The sequence below is a fragment of the Melospiza georgiana genome, chromosome 24 (assembly GCF_028018845.1).
Source record: "Melospiza georgiana isolate bMelGeo1 chromosome 24, bMelGeo1.pri, whole genome shotgun sequence".
Lineage (NCBI taxonomy): Eukaryota > Metazoa > Chordata > Aves > Passeriformes > Passerellidae > Melospiza > Melospiza georgiana.
In genome coordinates, this window is record NC_080453.1 from 9,442,040 (window position 1) to 9,459,242 (window position 17,203).

The 17,203-nt window shown below is 66.4% G+C and overlaps 1 protein-coding gene across 4 annotated transcripts in view; it reads right to left on the reverse strand.

Moving 5' to 3' along the window:
- Nucleotides 1–262: 262 nt before the first annotated feature.
- Nucleotides 263–17,203, reverse strand: part of AHDC1 (AT-hook DNA binding motif containing 1) — a 51,388-nt gene continuing 34,447 nt past the window's right edge. For all 4 annotated transcript variants that reach the window (XM_058040120.1, XM_058040121.1, XM_058040119.1 and 1 more), the window contains 5 exons: nucleotides 9,048–9,210; nucleotides 8,310–8,350; nucleotides 2,875–7,935; nucleotides 2,153–2,765; nucleotides 263–1,001 (listed from right to left, as the gene is read on the reverse strand). In XM_058040120.1, the coding sequence (XP_057896103.1) occupies nucleotides 2,918–7,858 (4,941 nt within the window). In that variant the 5' untranslated portion in view covers nucleotides 7,859–7,935; nucleotides 8,310–8,350; nucleotides 9,048–9,210 and the 3' untranslated portion in view covers nucleotides 263–1,001; nucleotides 2,153–2,765; nucleotides 2,875–2,917. The remainder of the gene's footprint in view (nucleotides 1,002–2,152; nucleotides 2,766–2,874; nucleotides 7,936–8,309; nucleotides 8,351–9,047; nucleotides 9,211–17,203) is intronic.

Consider the following 17,203-nt stretch of genomic DNA (forward strand, 5'->3'; position numbering starts at 1 on the left):
CAGCCGCCACCGCCCCGGGGACCCCGGGAAAGGGACCCCCTTTACCCCAGCCCCCCATTCCCCCTCCCCACCAAGAGGGTCTGTGATTGATTTAGTCCTTATTTTTTTTTCCTTTTTTTTTTTTTTAAGTTTTTTTTCTTCTTTTTTGTTTTTTTTTTTTTTTTTTTTAAACTCCTTTTTGTTTTTATACAAATTTGGATCTTTGGGTGTGTACTGCCAAAAAAAAAAAAAAATCCAACCAAAAAACCCAACACAAAAAAAAAAAAATCAAAAACCCGCCTTCGTTCTTCAGAATAATAATAAAAATAAAACTCAAATCATCATTGAATCATTAAAAAAAAGGCAACGGAAACCCAAGGAACCCATGCGGAAGTTGCACACCACAAAACCACAGCAGATGTACAGAATGCAATATACAAGACACGATTTATAATAAAACATTATATACAATAAATAGGTTATTGTCACTTTTTTCTTTTTTTTCTTTTTTTTTTTTTTGTTGCTCGATCTGTAAATAAATTTTTTCTCAGTGCATACTGGGGGGTTTTGCTCTTTTCTGCTGCATATTAACCTCTTGGATGCTTTAGACCAGTTCTCCATCATTTTTGGATTCTCCCTCCGGTGCATGATTCTCACTCTCTCTTTTTTTTTTTTTTGTGATTTTTCAGCTTTTTAAATTTTTTTTTTTTTTATCCTTAAACATTTTTTTTTTTAACTTCTTTTCTTCAAAAGTATTTACAATTGCTGGTTTTGTGCAGAAAATGAAAATTAATCAAATAAAAAATAAAACTTAAAGAGTCCCTCTGCTGCTTCTGGCCGGGAGGAGAGAGAGAACGCGGCGCCGGCGCCACGGCCGAGGCGGGGCCGGGGGCGAAGCGGGGGCGGCGGGCGGGGTCCCCTCCGGAGGCGCCCCCTCCTCTCCGTCTCCTCTCCATCTCCTCTGCTCTGCTCCGCTCCGGCGGCCGCGACGGGCGGGGGGCGCAGCGCTGGGGGTGCCGGGGCTGGGGGCAGAGGGAGAGAGGGGTGAGGGTCCCGCCCTGGGCTGCCTGCCCGCCCCCGGCCCCCCAGCACCCCCATAGCCAGGGGACGGGGTCCTGCCCATGTCCTTCACCTGGCACCCCCAAACCCGGGGGACAGGGTGCTGTACCCCAAATCTGGCATCGCCCACACGCCCGGGGACTGGGGACATGCCTACCTCCTTCATCTGGCACCCCAGCACTCGGGGATCTGGGGGTCCCATTCACCCCAGCCTGGCACCTCAACACCCAGGGGATCTGGGGTCCCGTTCACCCCAGCCTGGCACCTCAACACCCAGGGGATCTGGGGTCCCGTTCACCCCAACCTGGCACCTCAACACCCAGGGGATCTGGGGTCCTGCTCATCCCCATCTGGCACCCCAGCACTCGGGGATCTGGGGTCCCATTCACCCCAGCCTGGCACCTCAACACCCAGGGGATCTGGGGTCCCGTTCACCCCAGCCTGGCACCTCAACACCCAGGGGATCTGGGGTCCCGTTCACCCCAACCTGGCACCTCAACACCCAGGGGATCTGGGGTCCTGCTCATCCCCACCTGGCACCCCAACACTCAGGGATCTGGGGTCCCATTCACCCCAATGTGGCACCCATATCCCAGGGGATCTGGGGGTCCCGTTCACCCCAGTGTGGCACCCATGTCCCAGGGGATCTGGGGTCCCGTTCACCCCAATGTGGCACCCATGTCCCAGGGGATCTGGGGGTCCCATTCACCCCAATGTGGCACCTATGTCTCAGGAGATCTGTGTCCTTCCCATCCAGCCCTGCACTCCGGATTCCTGCTCATTCTTGTCGGGCACCCACGTACCCAGGGTTCTCGGGTCCTGCTGGCCCCATGTGGCACCCGAACAGGGGTCTGGGGCACCCACACCCCCTCACCTGGCACACCCTGCGCCCCCCAGCCCGGGCCCCAGCCAGCCCCAGGGTCCCCGGCTTGGTGCTTGGTGGGACAACACCCAAGGGCTCACAGCCCAGCAGGGCCAGGGGCACCCTGAGGGTGTGTGCAGGTGGGTCAGGGAGCCCACCAGGGCACGGAGCACCCAGCACAGCCTGGCTGGCGGGCACAGCTGGCACAGCCGGGCTGGGGGGCACAGCTGGCACAGGTGGCATGGCACTCACCTGGTGACGGTGGCGTCTCCGAGCCCCGCTGGTGACGCTGCCAAGCTGGAGGGGTCAGCGCTTCAGCAGCACCCATCGCTGTCCGTCCGGCGGGAGCAGCCCCAGGCGACAGCGGGCGGGGAGGGACCAGAACAGAAAAGAATCCCCAAACAGCCTCCCCGGGGCGGCCGAGGGGCCCCGGCCGGGCTGCGGGCAGGGGGCACCCAGCGCTGACCCCCAGAGCCCCCCTGCCCTCCCTGCCCGCGCCCCTGCGCCGGGCCTGCGCTCTGTCCGTCCGTCCGTCCGTCCGTCCGATTGTCCTGCTGCGGGGCGGGGGGGGCGGCAGTCCGGGAAGCAGAGCCGGAGCTTGGCAGGCGGAGCGGGTTTGAGTGCGGAGGGGGAAAAACGGGGGGTTTCTCTCTTCATCCATTATTATTAATTTTTTCCTTTTGTTTCACTTATTTTTTATCTTTTTTATCTTTTTTTTTTTCTCCTTTTTTTTCCTTTTTTTCTCCTTTTTTCTTTCTTTTTTTTCTTTTTTCTTTTTTTTTAAGAAAACAAACAAACGGTTCCAATCCCAGTTAAATACAGAACTTGAAAAGTGTTCCAGAAAAAAGTGCTGGCTAAATTACCTCTGAAAGAGAAACACAACATGGAGAGAGAGGGGGACACGATGAGAAGGGCCCTGAGGGTCCCCTGTGTCCCCTCCTGCCACCCTCGCTCCCAGGTTCTCCCCCACCTACCCTGTAACAAAACCTCGTTGTCCCGTTGGCACGTCAGCAGACACTACAATGAGGTGACCGTAAAAGTGTCCTCAGGGTGCTGTTGCTCTACCATGGGTCCCAAAAACCCGCTCTTCTGGCTGGGGGCCATGACGGGGTGCCCTTGGGGTGCAAAACTGGGGTACCTGTAGTTGTCCTGCAGCTGCAACATTGAGTCTCTCGGTACGGGGGAGATGTTCAAGTCATTGATCAAGGGACAAGCGTAGGGTCCCCGGTGGTGGGCCCGGGACATCTCCAAGGGCTCCTTCTCGCCCTTGGAGGGGTGGGTGCTGCTTGGGCTGCCCAAGTGGGGGTTCAGACACGGGGGGTCCGTCCTGCCCATGAAGTCCACCAGCATGCCAGCCCCCGCCTTGCCGTCGTAGGAAGGGCTGCGGGTGCTGGCGTTGGGGGAATACCAGTACGGGGGGTTTTTGCAGCTGGGGGAGTCATAGTGCGCTTGAGGCATGGGGAGGTCGCGGCAGGCCAGGTGCGGGGCGTGGGGCAGGGCCCCCCCCTGCATGCTGTGTTTGAGCGAGTCGCAGGCGGGCAGCTTCCGCATGCTGCCTGCCCGCAGGTCCTCCTTGAAGGCCAGGGTCGGGGAGCAGTTGGGCGAGAAGGCTTTCTGCAAACCGGCCTCGAACACAGTCTGCTGGCCGGGGGCCGCCAGCTGGTGCGGGAGGGCAGGGAAGTGCTTGCTCTCCAAATCCGGCTGCCCCAGCCCGGGGGAGTCGCTCTGGAACCCCTGCACAAAGGTCCCATCCGAGGGGGTGGAGGGGTTCATGGAGTAGGGGCCGCTGTAGTCGCAGGGGTCCCGCTCCCCCACCCCGAAGCCCCGGGACTGCGAGGGCAGGGGGGACATGCTGCTGTCCCCGCTGTAGTAGTCCAAGCCCAGGTCCGTGCTGTCCTGGAACAGGGGGTTCACCGCCTGCGACTTGGTGGGGAACTTGGCTTTGCCCGTCCCCCTCTCCTTCTTGGAGGCACAAGCCCCTCGGGAGCCCCGGGGCTGCCGGGGTCCCGTGTTCCTCTTGGAGGGGTACACGGAGGAAGAAGAGGAAGAGGAGGAGAAACTCAGGTGGGAGGTATCGAACATGTCCACCTTCTTCCGTCGGCCTCGACCGGGCTTGGAGTTGCTCTGGAAGAGGACGCTCTGGTTCCAGTTGTAGCCAGGGGCGGACGATGCCTCGTTCCAGTCCATCATCAGCTTCTCCAGGCTGGAGAGGCTGGACTGACCCTCGCTGGAGGACGCCTCGCTGTTGGCGCGCCGGTAACCAGCCGGCTGGTTGAACTGGGTGCTGTCAGAGGAGGACTCGGAGAAGGTCTCGGAGACCGTCTGCTGCTTGGCTTTCTGCGGGGTGTAGTTGGAGATGTCCAGGATGACGTTGGGTTCATTGAGGTGGCACTCGAAGCCCGGGTTGTAGAGCTGGCTGAAGGCTTCTGAGCTCCAGTCCAGCCCTCCGTAGCCCTGCCGGAAGGCCCACGGCGCGGAGCTGGGGAACTGCCGGCAGTTTTCAGGGGAGGCCTGGAAGGACGCTGACCCCTTGGGCACCATGTAGCCGCCGGGCGAGACGGTGCTGGCGCGGCTGTCGCAGCGCAGGGGCGTGTGCGCGGCGCTGGAGAACTGCCCCCCCTGCTCGGCACTGTTGAAGAAGGCGGCTTTTCCCAGCGGCAAACTGGGACCAGCTGTCGGTGGCGCGTAGCCGGCACTGTGGGCACTGCTGGGCGAGGACGGGAGGCTGCTGCCGCTGCCGTAGGCGAAGCTGCAGTCCTTGCTGTTGGGGCAGTCCTGTGCTGATGGGTACTGCTTTCCTGGCGGGAACACGCTGGCGGGTGCCACGCTCTGCCCGGCGCTGCCGTAGCTGCCATACGGGGAGTAGCCGGGGGTGCCACTGGCTGCCGGGTGAGCCGTGGGCGACCGGGACACGGCCGACGGCGGAGCCAGTTTGGGGAAGGACTCGGTGCCCCGGCACTCGGAGGAGCCTTGGGTGACCCCGTAGGCGCTGGAGGCGCGGCCGGGCGGGAACGCTGGCCGGCCCTGCAAGGCCGCGTGGAAGGCCTCGGCGCCGGGGCTGGCCGCCGGCACTTTGCCGCCGCGGGCAGCGTAGGCAGCCATGCCCCGCTGGCCGGGCAGTGCGGCCGGGGGCGCCGAGTAGGCGGCCGCCGATTTGCGGGACTCGGAGCGGGACGCGGAGAGGGCGAAGTCCAGCAGGTCGGAGGAGTCATCGGAGTCCAGCAAGGAGCGGAAGTAGCCGGTGAAGAGGCTGTGCCGCTCCGGGCCGGCCTCTGTCTGCGAGGACGGTGCGCTGCCAGCATAGAAACCAGCGCGGCCGGAGGAGCCCGACTCCAGCCCCGCAGCGTGGAAGGGCCTCGCCTCGGCCCCTTGGTAGCCACCGTTGCGCCCAGGCTGGCCGCCGGGGTGGCCGTGGTGGGGGGCCCAGGGGCTGCCCTTCTCGCCCCCGCCCCACTCTGCGGCCGGGCCGTCCCCGAAGCTCTGCCCGGAGTTGGGCTCGGGGAACAGGGCCCCGTTCTTGCGCGCCCGTCGCTTCCGCTTGGGCTTGCCCACAGGGTCGGGCTCCAGCCGGCCGCGCTTGCGGGGGTGCACGGGGTCAGCGTGGAGGGCCGTGGGCGCTTTCTTCTTCTTCCCGATGCCCTCAAAGAAGTCGCTGAAGGAGCAGCGTGCGGCGCGGGCGGCGTGGCCGCCCCCGCGCCCACCGAAGCCCCCGGCCTTGCCGCCGCGCCGGCGGAAGCCCTGGACGCGGTGCAGGAAGTGGGAGATGCTCTGGGTGTCGGGGGCCTGGTGGATGGACTCGGGCTCGCTGGGGGTCCAGCAGCGGGGCGGCGAGCAGCGCCCCGAGCACTGGCTCTGTCGGTTCAGGAAGGCCAGCTTGGCCAACACATCCGAGTAGTCGGCCTTGCTGTCATTGGTGTCCGCGATGTAGGAGGGCTGGGGTGAGGCCAGCTTCTGCTTCCTCCTCCTCCTCTTCTTCACTTCTGGGGTGGGCTCCTTGGGCTTGGCTTGGCCCAGCAGCAGGTTTTTGGGAGGCCGGCCCCGCTTGCGCTTCAGGATAATGGGCATCTCGCCAGGGGGGAACACCACGACCACGTTGCGCCCATTGTTCTTCATCTTGAGCAGCGGCGTGGGCTCCATGGAGCTGCTGGCTGCCAGCTCCTTCCCCTCCAGGTTCAGGTTGCTGCTGAGCGATGACACCTTGTAGGTGGTCTTGTTCCTCCTCCCCAGGGACACGGGGATCTTGGCCATCTTCACCACCATCTTCCTCACCCCCCGGCACTTGCTCTTCTTCCCTGCCGCGGGGGCTTTGGGCATCTCGTTGGGGTCCAGCGTGGTGGGAGGCGGTGGCGGCGGGGGGCTCAGCACCGGCGTGTCAGGCTCAGGCTCCTCGGGCCCGGGGGGCAGCTCGGCGGGCAGGGTGAGGGGGGACAGCACGTGGCTCTCGGGGGTGATGTCCACCCGGCGCCCTCGGCCCGCCCTCCTCCGGCGGCACAGCATCTTTGGCTTATCAGTCCGGCGCAGGGCGTACTTGCGGTGGTCCTCGCCGCACCGCCCGGCCCCCCGGCCCCCGCAGGGACCCCTCTTCACCATGGTGCTCAGGGGACACCCCCCGAGCCGGGGCTGCAGCCCGTGGGGCCGCAGAGGGTCCCCGGCACCCGGCTGCGCCTCCAGCAGCTCCGAGACGGTGCCCAGTGGCTGCGGCTCCAGCAGCGAGGGCTCAGTGGGCAGCAGCGGGGGCTCCAGCGCTCCGGGCAGCGGCTCCAGGGTCTGCAGCCCCAGAGGCTCTGCCAGTGGCTCCAGTGACTGCAGCTCCAGCGACTCGGACAGAGGCTCCAGCGACTGCAGCTCCAGCGACTCGGACAGCGGCTCCAGCGACTGCAGCCCCAACGGCTCCAGGTTTTGCAGCTCCAGCGACTCTGGCAGCGGCTCCAGGCTCTGTGAATCAAGCAGCTGGGGCTGTGACTCCAGGGACTGGGAATCCAACAGCCGGGATTGGGAGTCCAGCTCTTGGGCTGGCAGCAACTGGGGCTGCGGCTCCATCGCCTGCGACTCCAGCAGCTGTGTCCCCGGGCAAGCCAGGGAGGCCAGCTCGTTCAGGATGTCCGCCTCGGCCAGTTCCGAGTAATCGCTGGCATCGGGCTGGGAGCAGCCAGCTTCGTCCGCCGGGGCTTTGGAGACGTCCCCCACACCCACAGCGTGTCCTGGGGGCTGCGGGGTGCTCCCCCCGCCTCCCTCGGGCTCTCCGTCACGGGCCGGGGGCCGGGGGTGCCGGGACGGGTCGGATTTGAGGAGCACCCCCCGCTCCTCGGGGCTGCGGATGCTGTTGGCCAGGGAGGGCGAGGAGAAGAAGCTGTACTGCAGGTCCCGGTCAGCGGGCAGGAGGCGGCTGTCCTCGTGGGCCCCGCCGCCGCCACGGAGGCTGCCACAGTCCAGGTGCACCCCGCTGTTCTTGAGGTCCTCGGAGAGGCGGTTGAGGTCCTTCATGATGTCGATGAGCTGCACCACAGGGTGGAGGTTGATGTGCCCGTTGCCGCACTTGCTGCGGAGCAAGGCGAGGATGCCGTCTACGTTGCAGCGGCCCGAGGCCAGCGTCGCGTTGGGGAAGGTTTTGGGCGCCCGGTCGCGGGCAGAGGCCTCCTCTGTGCTGCCCCCCAGGATCCGGGGCTCCCCGGCGCAGCCCAGCAGCTCCTCGGCCGCCTTGGTGCCCCCGTGGACGCTCTGGCAGCGGTCGGCCGGGTCGCCGTGCAGCAGCGAGCCTGGCTGGTGCTCCCGGCCGAGCGCGGGGCACGAGCCCTCAGGGAAGCTGAGCACGCTGCAGGACAGCGCCTTCTCGGCCGGGCAGGCGGGCGGCCGCTGCACCGGGTGTCCCGGCGGGTAGAACTTGGGCTCTCGGACGTAGTCGGGCGAGCCACGCACAACGCTGGTCGTTACCACTGGGCCCGGGGGCTTCACGCGCATCCTGACCTCCTCCTCCCCCGCGTGCCGCTTGGCCGAGCAGTTGCTGACATGGGGGTCAGGGAAGGTGACACCAGGACCTACGGGCGGCAGAGAGGGGCACAGTGAGGCTCCGCAGGCACTGCAAGCCGAGCACAGCCAGCAGAGCCTCACCCCAGCCCCCTGCTCCCAGGGATGAGGTGCCCACAGCCATCCCCCAGCTCCCTCCGCCCTGTCAGCAGCCATGACCCGACTGGCACCGCGGGAATGTGACAGCCCTGCTCACAGCTGGGCAAACGAGGCCCTGGGGGACCTGGTGCCTTCCCCAGCTCAGGAGCAGGGGGCTGGATGTCCTCCCCACAGCAGGAACTCCGGCACACTCCCGCTCCCACGTGAAGAGGGGTGAGGGTCTGGCTTTTCCCACCCCAGGGGCAGAGTTTGGGTGGCTGAGGGGAGGGCTGGGGCTGGAACTTACCCTCGGCTTTGCTGCTGCTCCTGCTATTGCACTTGAGCTCTCTGCAAAGGAAGGGGTGTGCAGGGTCAGCCCCACACAAGGGGGGCTCACTTAAGTGCCCCCCACCCCTGTGCCAGTGCCCGCACGGGCCGAACCAGGGGCTGATCCCCCGAGCTGCCGCGGCCCATCATCGGGGCACGGGCAAACAGGGGAGGCCGCCTCTCCTCTGGGGGACAGGGGCGCCGGCTTTGCGCCCCCCTCCCGTGCCCAGCAGCCCCTCCGTGGGGCGGGGGTCCTTCGGTGGCGCTGCCACTAGGTGTCCCCGGCGAGCCGCGCTCCCGACACGCGGGGGGGCTTCGCCCGAGGCTCGCTCAGCACCTCCCACCCCGCATCCCCCCGGCTCCCGCCCGCCCCGAGCGCAGCTGCAGCCCCCGCCCGCGGGGACACTGCCCGGGGCCGCCCTCCCCTCGCCGGGACGCCCCTCGTGGCGCCTGCCTCAGTTTCCCCTCTTGGGAAGGGGGTACAGCGAGGGCTGTGCCGGGGTGGCTCGGGCACTCACGGGTGGGTGCCGGGCACCACCACGTGCTCACTGCACAGGGCCTGCAGCCCCTCCGTTCACCCAAAAATCCCAAGCCGGGAGGCTGTGCAGAGCCGGGGATCCCCGCTCACCCAGGTAGGGATGGACAGAACATGGGCAGCAAGATGTGCCACCAACCCCCCTGGTGCCGCACCCCATGTTTGGGGTGAGCCCCCAGGTACCTGTTCCGGGGGTGTTTGCAGTGCAGGTTCACTCGGAAGCTCCTGCTGTCGCCGTCGCTGCCGGGCTGGCGGGGGCCGGAGCCCTGGGCACACGGGAACCACTCGGCTGGCGGGCTGGCACCGTTCTCCAGTGCGAGGGGCTGGCAGGCGACCGAGCTCCCATCTGCGCGAGAGAGACCCCGCACATCAGCCCAGCCGCCCCCTCCCCCGGGAGCGCCCCTCGCCCCGGCTGCCCTGGGCGGTGCCCAGGGGCTGGGCACACCGTGCGCCGCCCGTTGACGCCTCCCCTCGAGGCCACGGCCCACGGGGACACCCACGGGATTGTGCCCTTGGCCCCGTCACGGGATGCCCAGGGTGGCGTTTTGGGGCAGGACAACCCTTTCCTCCCCACCGTGTCCCTGCCTCGAACAGGGGGCTGCCCCTATGAGATACCCACAGCATCTCCCACCAGGCTGTGGGCACACGTGTGCTCATCGCCATGGATGTGCACATTGCACAGGCGTGTGCAGAACGCTCTGGCCCCCCGCTCTCCTGCAGAGGCACCTCCAGCCGCTGCCCGTGCGGCACAGGGGGGCACGGTGGAGCCCCCGAGCCCCTCGCAAGCCCCCCGTGCCAGCACGTCCGCCTGTTCTCCCTCGCCAGCGCCGCGTGTGAATCCCTGCCGGTTGGCTCCCTCCCCCAGCACACACCCGCAGACACACACACGCAGCCGCTCGGCGTGATCCAGGCTCTTCCCGGTGTCTGGATTAGCGTGACAACTTATCAACAAGGCAGGGAAAGAGAATTCAAACCTGTCAGTCCATCCGCATCCCCCCCTTTCCCCGTCTCCCCGCCAGCCTTTGGGCGCAGCGCTGGCACCGCGGAGCTGCGGGCACCTCGGTGTAAAGTTACACCAAGGGCTATGTGGAGCAGGAAAATATGTGCTAGAAAGACCGGTCTCGTCTCTGCTGAGGCTGCTGGTGTGCCCAGGGAGCTGTCGGAGGGGAGGCAGCAGGAAGGAAACAAACGGGAGGTTTTCCAGAGCAGCACCGGGAGCTGGTCCCCGCTGCACAGGCAGCGCGGCTCCAGGGGAGGTTGGGGTGTCGGGGGTGTCGGGGGTGTCGCGATGCCCCCCCCCCCCCGGCTCTTCGCCGCCGTCCCCCGCTGTGTCCGCACGGAGCTGCGGCTGCTTGGGCAAACGCTGCGGGACGCCCGAGGGTCCCCCCGGGTGTGGGGGTCCCTGGACACGGCATCGCCCCGCTCGGCACGGCCCCCGCTGCCCACGTTCATCCCCGGTGTCAGGGGATGCCCTGACCCCACAGCCCCGGTGTCCGGTCCGGCTCCGGTCCCACCGGGGCCACACGTGTCCCGCGACACGCGGGGGTCGCTCCGTGCGCCGGGACCCCGCCCTCGCCCCGCGCAAAGCGGGGACCACCTGCACCCCCCGAGCCCCCACCCAGCGGCCCAGCGCGGGGCGCGGCGTGGGAGGGGGCTCCGCGGCGCTCGGGGGGGCGCACCGGGATGCTCGCTGCGCCGCCGCGCTCACTTTCACCTCCCCGCTCAGCCCCAGGCAGCCGCCACATGTTTCCCATTAGGCTCTCCGGACCTCGCCATTCCTGGCTTCCTCGCCAGGGGTAGGGCCTTTTTCCTTATTTTTTTATTTTCCCCTTTTTTTTTTTTTAATTTCTTTTAATTTTTTTTTCTCCTCCCTGGTTACAAAACACCATCCGAGACCACACAAGCGAGGAGGGACGGAGGGAGAAGGGCAGATAGAGATGGGCGCCGCGGGCGGGGGGAGCCGGCCAGACCGGGCGCTGCGGCGGGGCCGGGGGGGTGAGGATGAGGAGCGGGGGGATGAAGCGCGGGCGAGATTGCAGTCACCTCCGCTTCCCACCTCCTGACCCCGCAGCCCTGCAAAGATAACAGCCCCCGAAGACTGCTGACTCGCCTCGCAGAAATCCAATATCCTCGCCTGGTGAACTAATCGACTACCTGGGCTCCCACCTCCCCTGCCCGGGCTTAATCCTGCTGCTGCAAAGCTTTAATTAGTTTAACGGTTTCAGGCTTGACGGAGGTTGGCGGCGAGAGGAATCAGAATCATGGAATGGTTTGGGTTGGAAGGGACCTTAAAGCTCATCTCCTTCCAGCCGCCTGCCAGGGCAGGGACACCTTCCACCAGAGCAGGCTGCTCCGAGCCGGCAGGATGTCCTCCCACCGCCCCCGCCCCACCCAGGCCGGGCTCCCCCTTGCTGGGAAGGTGCCGTGGGGTGGCAGCAGAGCGTGCAGGGGGCTGCGGGCGCCCCGAGCCCCCCTGAGCTCCCCGAGGCCGCTGGCACCCGGCCCCGGCCCGCAGCGCTGGCACAGGGCGGGCACGGAGGGGCCGCCTTGGCACCGGCGCGGCGGCGGGGGGATGGAGGGACGGCCCCGCAGGACACGGACGTGGTTTGGTGCCCGGCTCCGAGGCCACCCAGACGTCAGGGTGGGGCCGGAGATGCCACCGGGAGCCAGGCAGGCGGCAGGGACACAGCCGCCACACAGATGGGGACACGCCGGCCCGCCGCCTCCCGCCCCCCGGGCGCCGTGCCCGCGGCCGCAGCGCTGGGGACGGGGCGTCCTCCCCGCCGCCCCCGAGCCTCGGGGCTCCCCGGGCGCCGCCACGCTTTGGGGGGGCCCCAAGTACCCCTACAGGGGCGTGGGGCCGTGTCCGGTCCCGCTGTCACCCGTGTCCGTGGGCACAGCTGGCATTCCCGGCAGGGGTACCCTGCCTGCCCCCAGAGCGGCACGGGGCTGTCCCACTCGTGTGAACGCGGGGACGCCGTGGCGGTGCCCGTCCCTTGCACACTCACACACCACGGTCACACTCGCACACCAGGGTGGCTTTCCTCCCCATCTGGGGGCACCACGGGGGTGCGGCTCCCCCGCGCACCAACCCCCCCGCCCCGGGGCACTGGGGAGCCCGTCCCACCCGCGCCCCGTCCCTCGCATCCCCTGGGCCCCTCCCCGGCCCCCCAGCCCCCGCCCCAGCAGCTCCCCGGGCCCGTCCTGCGCTGCTGACACCAATGGAAAATCCCCTCCAGTGACAGCTTCCTGGCAGGGCTCGCCGAGGGTTTCCGTGTTCCCCGCCAGCCCCACGGCCACCTCCTCCCCGCGCCACGCGGGGGGTCCCTCGGCTTCCCCCCCCGCACGCCGAGCTCCGCATCCCCCCTAATTCAGCATCGCGGACCCCAGAGCACGCGGGCCCTGCTCCCTCCCCTCCCTCGTCCCTGCCCTCCTCTCAAGTGGGGCACCCATCGGTGCCAGGGGTGCTCGGGGTCCTCTCCGGTACCTCCGGCAGCTCCCAGAGCCCCCACCCACCCTGGGGACCCGCCACCCACCCTGGGCTGGGAGCGGGGCAGGACTGGGGGCTCGGGAGGGTGGGCACAGATGGGTGCTGGGGCACACGGCGCCTGCAGGCAGCCCTGACCCTCCCTTCAGCTGTCACCCCACGGCTGGAGCCCCGCTGTCACAGCCCCCCTGCCATCACCACGTCCTCCCGCTGCCCTGACTCCTCTGCCATGCTCTTAATTAGGAGATGGAGCAGATGGCGCCTGGGTTTCATCTTAGGTAACGGGTCCAGACGAGCTGCTTGGCCGCCACTTCCCTTTGTGGGGCTGGAGAGGCTTTTCTGGGGTGCCCCCCAAGCAGGGAGCTGCTGAGGGGCCCTGTGCCTCCAACGCACCACGGGGATGCTGCAGGGACCCCGGTGCCAGAGGGGATTGGCTGGCATGGGGGGCAAACATCCCTGGGTTCTGCCCTCTCACATCACCCCCAGGGCAGGCTCAGACACCCGCCCTGGCCCTGGGAGGAGGGTCTGGGACCACTGGGCTATGAACAACGGGTGCCAAAGGTCTTGACACCTCCTCATAACCCAGAGCTGCAGGAAGGTGGCTGGGGGGTTCATTTCCCTGCAATCCCCGTGGTCCTGGCTACAGGGACCCCAGGGACACCCCCATGCTGCTGGGGACGGTGCTGAGTCAGGGACACGGCCCCGAGCCTGGCTCTGGATGTGCCACTGGGGTCTCCTGGAGCAGGGGAGATGCTGGTGGCATCCCCAGGCCTGGGGCTCCTGGGGCTGTGGCACCCTGGATGGGCTCCACCCTCAGAATGTGGCACGGTGCCCTTGAGGCGGGCAGGCCTGGCCAGGCTCCTGTTCCTGCTGCTGCAAGAAACCATCTCCCCTGCAAGGACCTTCAGCCTCAGGAGAAACCATCTCCCTGCAAGGACCTTCAGCCTCAGGAGAAACCATCTCCCTGCAAGGACCATCTCCTTCAGGAGAAACCATCTCCCTGCAAGGACCTTCAGCCTCAGGAGAAACCATCTCCCTGCAAGGACCATCTCCCTCAGGAGAAACCATCTCCCTGCAAGGGCCATTTCTCCTGCAATGGCCATTTCCCCATGAGCCATCTGCCCTGCAAGGACTCTCCCCTGCAGGAACCACGTGGCCTTCAAGCACCATCTTCCCCACAAGGACCGTCTCTCCTGCCATGACCGCCTCCCCTACAGCGACCATCTCCCCCACGAGAAGCTGTGTCCCCTGCAAGGACCATCTCCCCCTAATGACCATTTCCCCTGCAATGACTGTAACCCCTCAAAGACCATGTCCCTGTAATGCCCATCTCCCCACAACAACCAACCCCCTCCAGGGACCATCTCTGCCGGCAATCATCCATCCCATCAGTCAGGAGCCCCTTCCCTGGTGCAAGGACCCCCGTACCACCCCCCAAAGGTGGGTGCCCGCTGTCCCCGGGTGCTGGGGGCGCTCCGGGGACCCCCGTGCCCCCGCCCAGCTCCCTTGGCGGCGGAGGGGTCTGAGCGCCCTGCCCGGCCGGGGGGGCTCGGGAGCGGCGGACAGACGGACGGCAGCGATGGTGGCACCTCGGCCGGCTGGAGCCCAGCGCCGCAGTTCAGAGCTAGCAGGGAGCGGGCTAAATTTAGCTCTTCCCTCGGTGCCAGCTTTGTTCCCCCGCCCCGTGGAGCCGGCGCGGGAGCCGAGCGGCCCCGGGCCCCCGCTCTGCCCTCTCCGTGCACGCGGGAGGGTTCGGGGCACCCCGGCGCCGCTCCCTCGGGCACCGGGCTCGGGCACCGGGCGCTCGGGCCGGGCCGTGCCCCGGGGGCTGTGCCCGGGCGGGGGGCGCACCCCAGGGCCCCGCGGCGCGCTGGCAGCCCCGAGGCCGCGCAGATGGCCACGGCCCCCGTGCCCTGCTCCCCGTTATAGCCACAGCGTGAGTCACGGCCCCGCCGCGTCCCTGCCCAGCGCCGGGCCGGGTAACACCCGGGCCGCGGAGGGGGCTCCGCCGGCCGCCCCCGGCCCGGCCCCGGCCCCCCGGCGGCTCAGAGCCCCCCTCGCCCCGCCGCAGCCCCGGGGGCCCGCCGCGATGCCCCCCGCTCCCCGCTGCCCGCCGGGGCGCCGCGGGTTAACGCCGAGCGAGCCGGGATCCTGCGAGGCCAGTAACATTTGCGAGGCGCCAGATGGACGCGTGCCCGTGCCGAAAGCTCGCTCGGCACAGCCCCGCTCCCCGGCTGGGGCTGGGGGCTGCCCGGGCAGCGCAGGGGCGCCCGCCGGGACGGGAGGATGCTGGCAGTGCCCACCGGGGCCCGCCGGTGCCCACGCACAGCCCACGGCGGGCACCGGAGCCGCCCGGCCCAGCCCCATCCCGCCGGCCGTCCATGGGGTGACCGCTCCAGGTGCTGACACCGCGCCGGGGGCACCAGGTGGGGACCGAGGGGGGGTCTGGGTGGGGGGAGAGCAGCCAGTTGCCTCCCTGGGCCAATTTTAGAAACTGGCTAGACAAGAAAAGCAGAATGAGCCGGGCAGGATTAACGGCCGGGCTGGTGTCAGGGTGGGTTTTTTCTTTTTTTCTTTTTTTTTTTTTTTTTTTTTTTTTTTTTTTTTTGTGGGAGGCACACACGAGTTGAGCGGAAACTCCTGGCTGTGGATCCTGTTTCCTGGGAGATGCGGCCGGCTGGGGCCGAGCCGGGGTGTGGGAGCCGCTGGGGACGATGCCAGCCCCGGCGGGATGGGGCAGGGCTGTGGGCAGGCGGGGGCAGCCCCTGCCCCATCACACCGGCGGCCTGGCACCCCACAATATGCGGGCATGGAGGGGGTGGCACCCACTAACAGGCCTGAATGCACACAAGATGGTTGAGCACATGCAGGTGTGTGCACAGGTACACACACAGGGGAGGATTTGCACACGCGTGTGCAGACAGGCCTCGCACAGGTGCACCACACACACCCACAGCGCTGTGGGCACACACAGGTACAGGAACACATGAGGAACCAACGGGCACACAGGTGGGTCACACGTGTGCCAAGTATGTACAGGTACACACAGACAGGTCCAGAACATGCACTGGCTCTGGTGACGCACTATCGGTGCACACCTGTGTTACAGGTACACAGACAGGTGTGGCAGCCCCTGGAGGTGCAGCACCCACTTCTGTGCACAGGATCACACCTGTTTGGAGGTACAACACCCCATGGCAGCACACACGAGCTGCAGGGACCCCCAGGCACCCAGAACACCAGGACAGCACTGCACACCCCCATCCCACACCCTGGTGCAGGCAGGGGAAGCCTCTCGGGTTTGACCCCTAAACAAAATTCACCCTCCCCCCTTGAGAGACCACGGTGGTGCCCCAAAATCTGGGGGTGTGAAGAAGGGGCCTGCCAGTGCCATGCAGCGGGGACATGGATAGCGACAGGGAAACTGAGGCAGGAGCAGGGCGCTGATGGGAACGGGGAGCTGCAGCCAACTGTTCGAGAGGTCCTGTGGTGCCCCCGCTCCGGGCTGGGCTCCCACCCAGCTGCCTCCATCTCCGGTTACAGCACAGCTCAGGCTCCCCAGGGAGGGGGATTGGAGCACCCGGGTCTCTCTGCACCCACCCACCCACACCGGCACCCCCGAGCCAGCCCCCCGAGCACACACACCCACAGACACACCAATGTTTGCTCTCCCCCCTCGCCGGGGAGCTCTCCATTAAAATTGGAAGAACACAACTTGCCGGCAGAGCCCCGGCGCGGATCGTACACAGCCTGTCACTCACACATCACTTTGTAGATGCCCATAAATTGCTTCATTACCTCTTCTAATTGAGGAGAACGCAGCTGCTGTGGGGCGGTGACGGAGCGCCTTCCCTTTGAAGGATGCCTCTCTCGCCAAAGACGGGTCCGGCAGAGCCGCAGAGCCCCACCAACATCCCAATAATAATAATAATAGTAATAATAACCATAATGACAGTATCCACGCAAAATCCCCCGGAAAAGGGCAGTGGGACTCGCATGTGATGGATTCTGCTTGAGGGAGGGGGCTGAGGGGCTCGGTGGCCCTGAGTGGTGGGGAAACTGAGGCACAGGGAAGGATGCACCACGCACATGGAAAGGGCGGGCACGGAAAGCCCTGCATCGCATCGGGACCCTGAAGGGGAACACGGTGGTGACAACAGTCAGGGAAAACCCAACCCCAGGGGACTGAGCATCTCCCTACCCGCAGATTTGGGGGGCCAGGAGAATGCACAGCACCACCCAGAACTCCCTGGAGAACTTCCCACCCTGCTCAAGGGCTTCGTTCTCCCATGCCGGCCGGCACGACGCCGGGGTCCCGCCACCCCCGGGTGCCCTGTCCCCTGCACCCCATCCCCACGGGGGCCCCCTCTTTGTCTGGCGGCGGCGGGCGGCTGCGGCTGGGCTCGGTCCCCTTGCAGGATACTGCAGAAGGATTTACTGTATTGCAGCTTGTGCTGGCTGCAGCCCAGCGCACAATAGATTAGCTGTAGCCCAGGGCAGCACGTTGCGGGGGAAGGAAGGTGGGATTCATCCGGCTGCAGATTGCAGGGCATTTGCTGCAGTATCCTGCAGGATCCGGACACCCGCTCCGGACACCCCAGCGCCCTGCTCCAGCCTGGCACGGGGCCCTCGAGGGGCTCCTGCAGCCCCCTCCTCATCCCCGCCACCAAATCCGACAGCAGGAACGTTTCTCGTGGCCACACGGGCTGGGGGACACCCTGCTTGTCCCGTGTCCCCATCTGGAGGTCCGGAGGGGCTGCAGTCCCCGATGGCACACGGGGGGACACCAGGGCCCCCCTCGCTGGGTGCACAAAGCTGGTGCAGGGAGGGAGCCGGGGACTGCAAGCAGCAC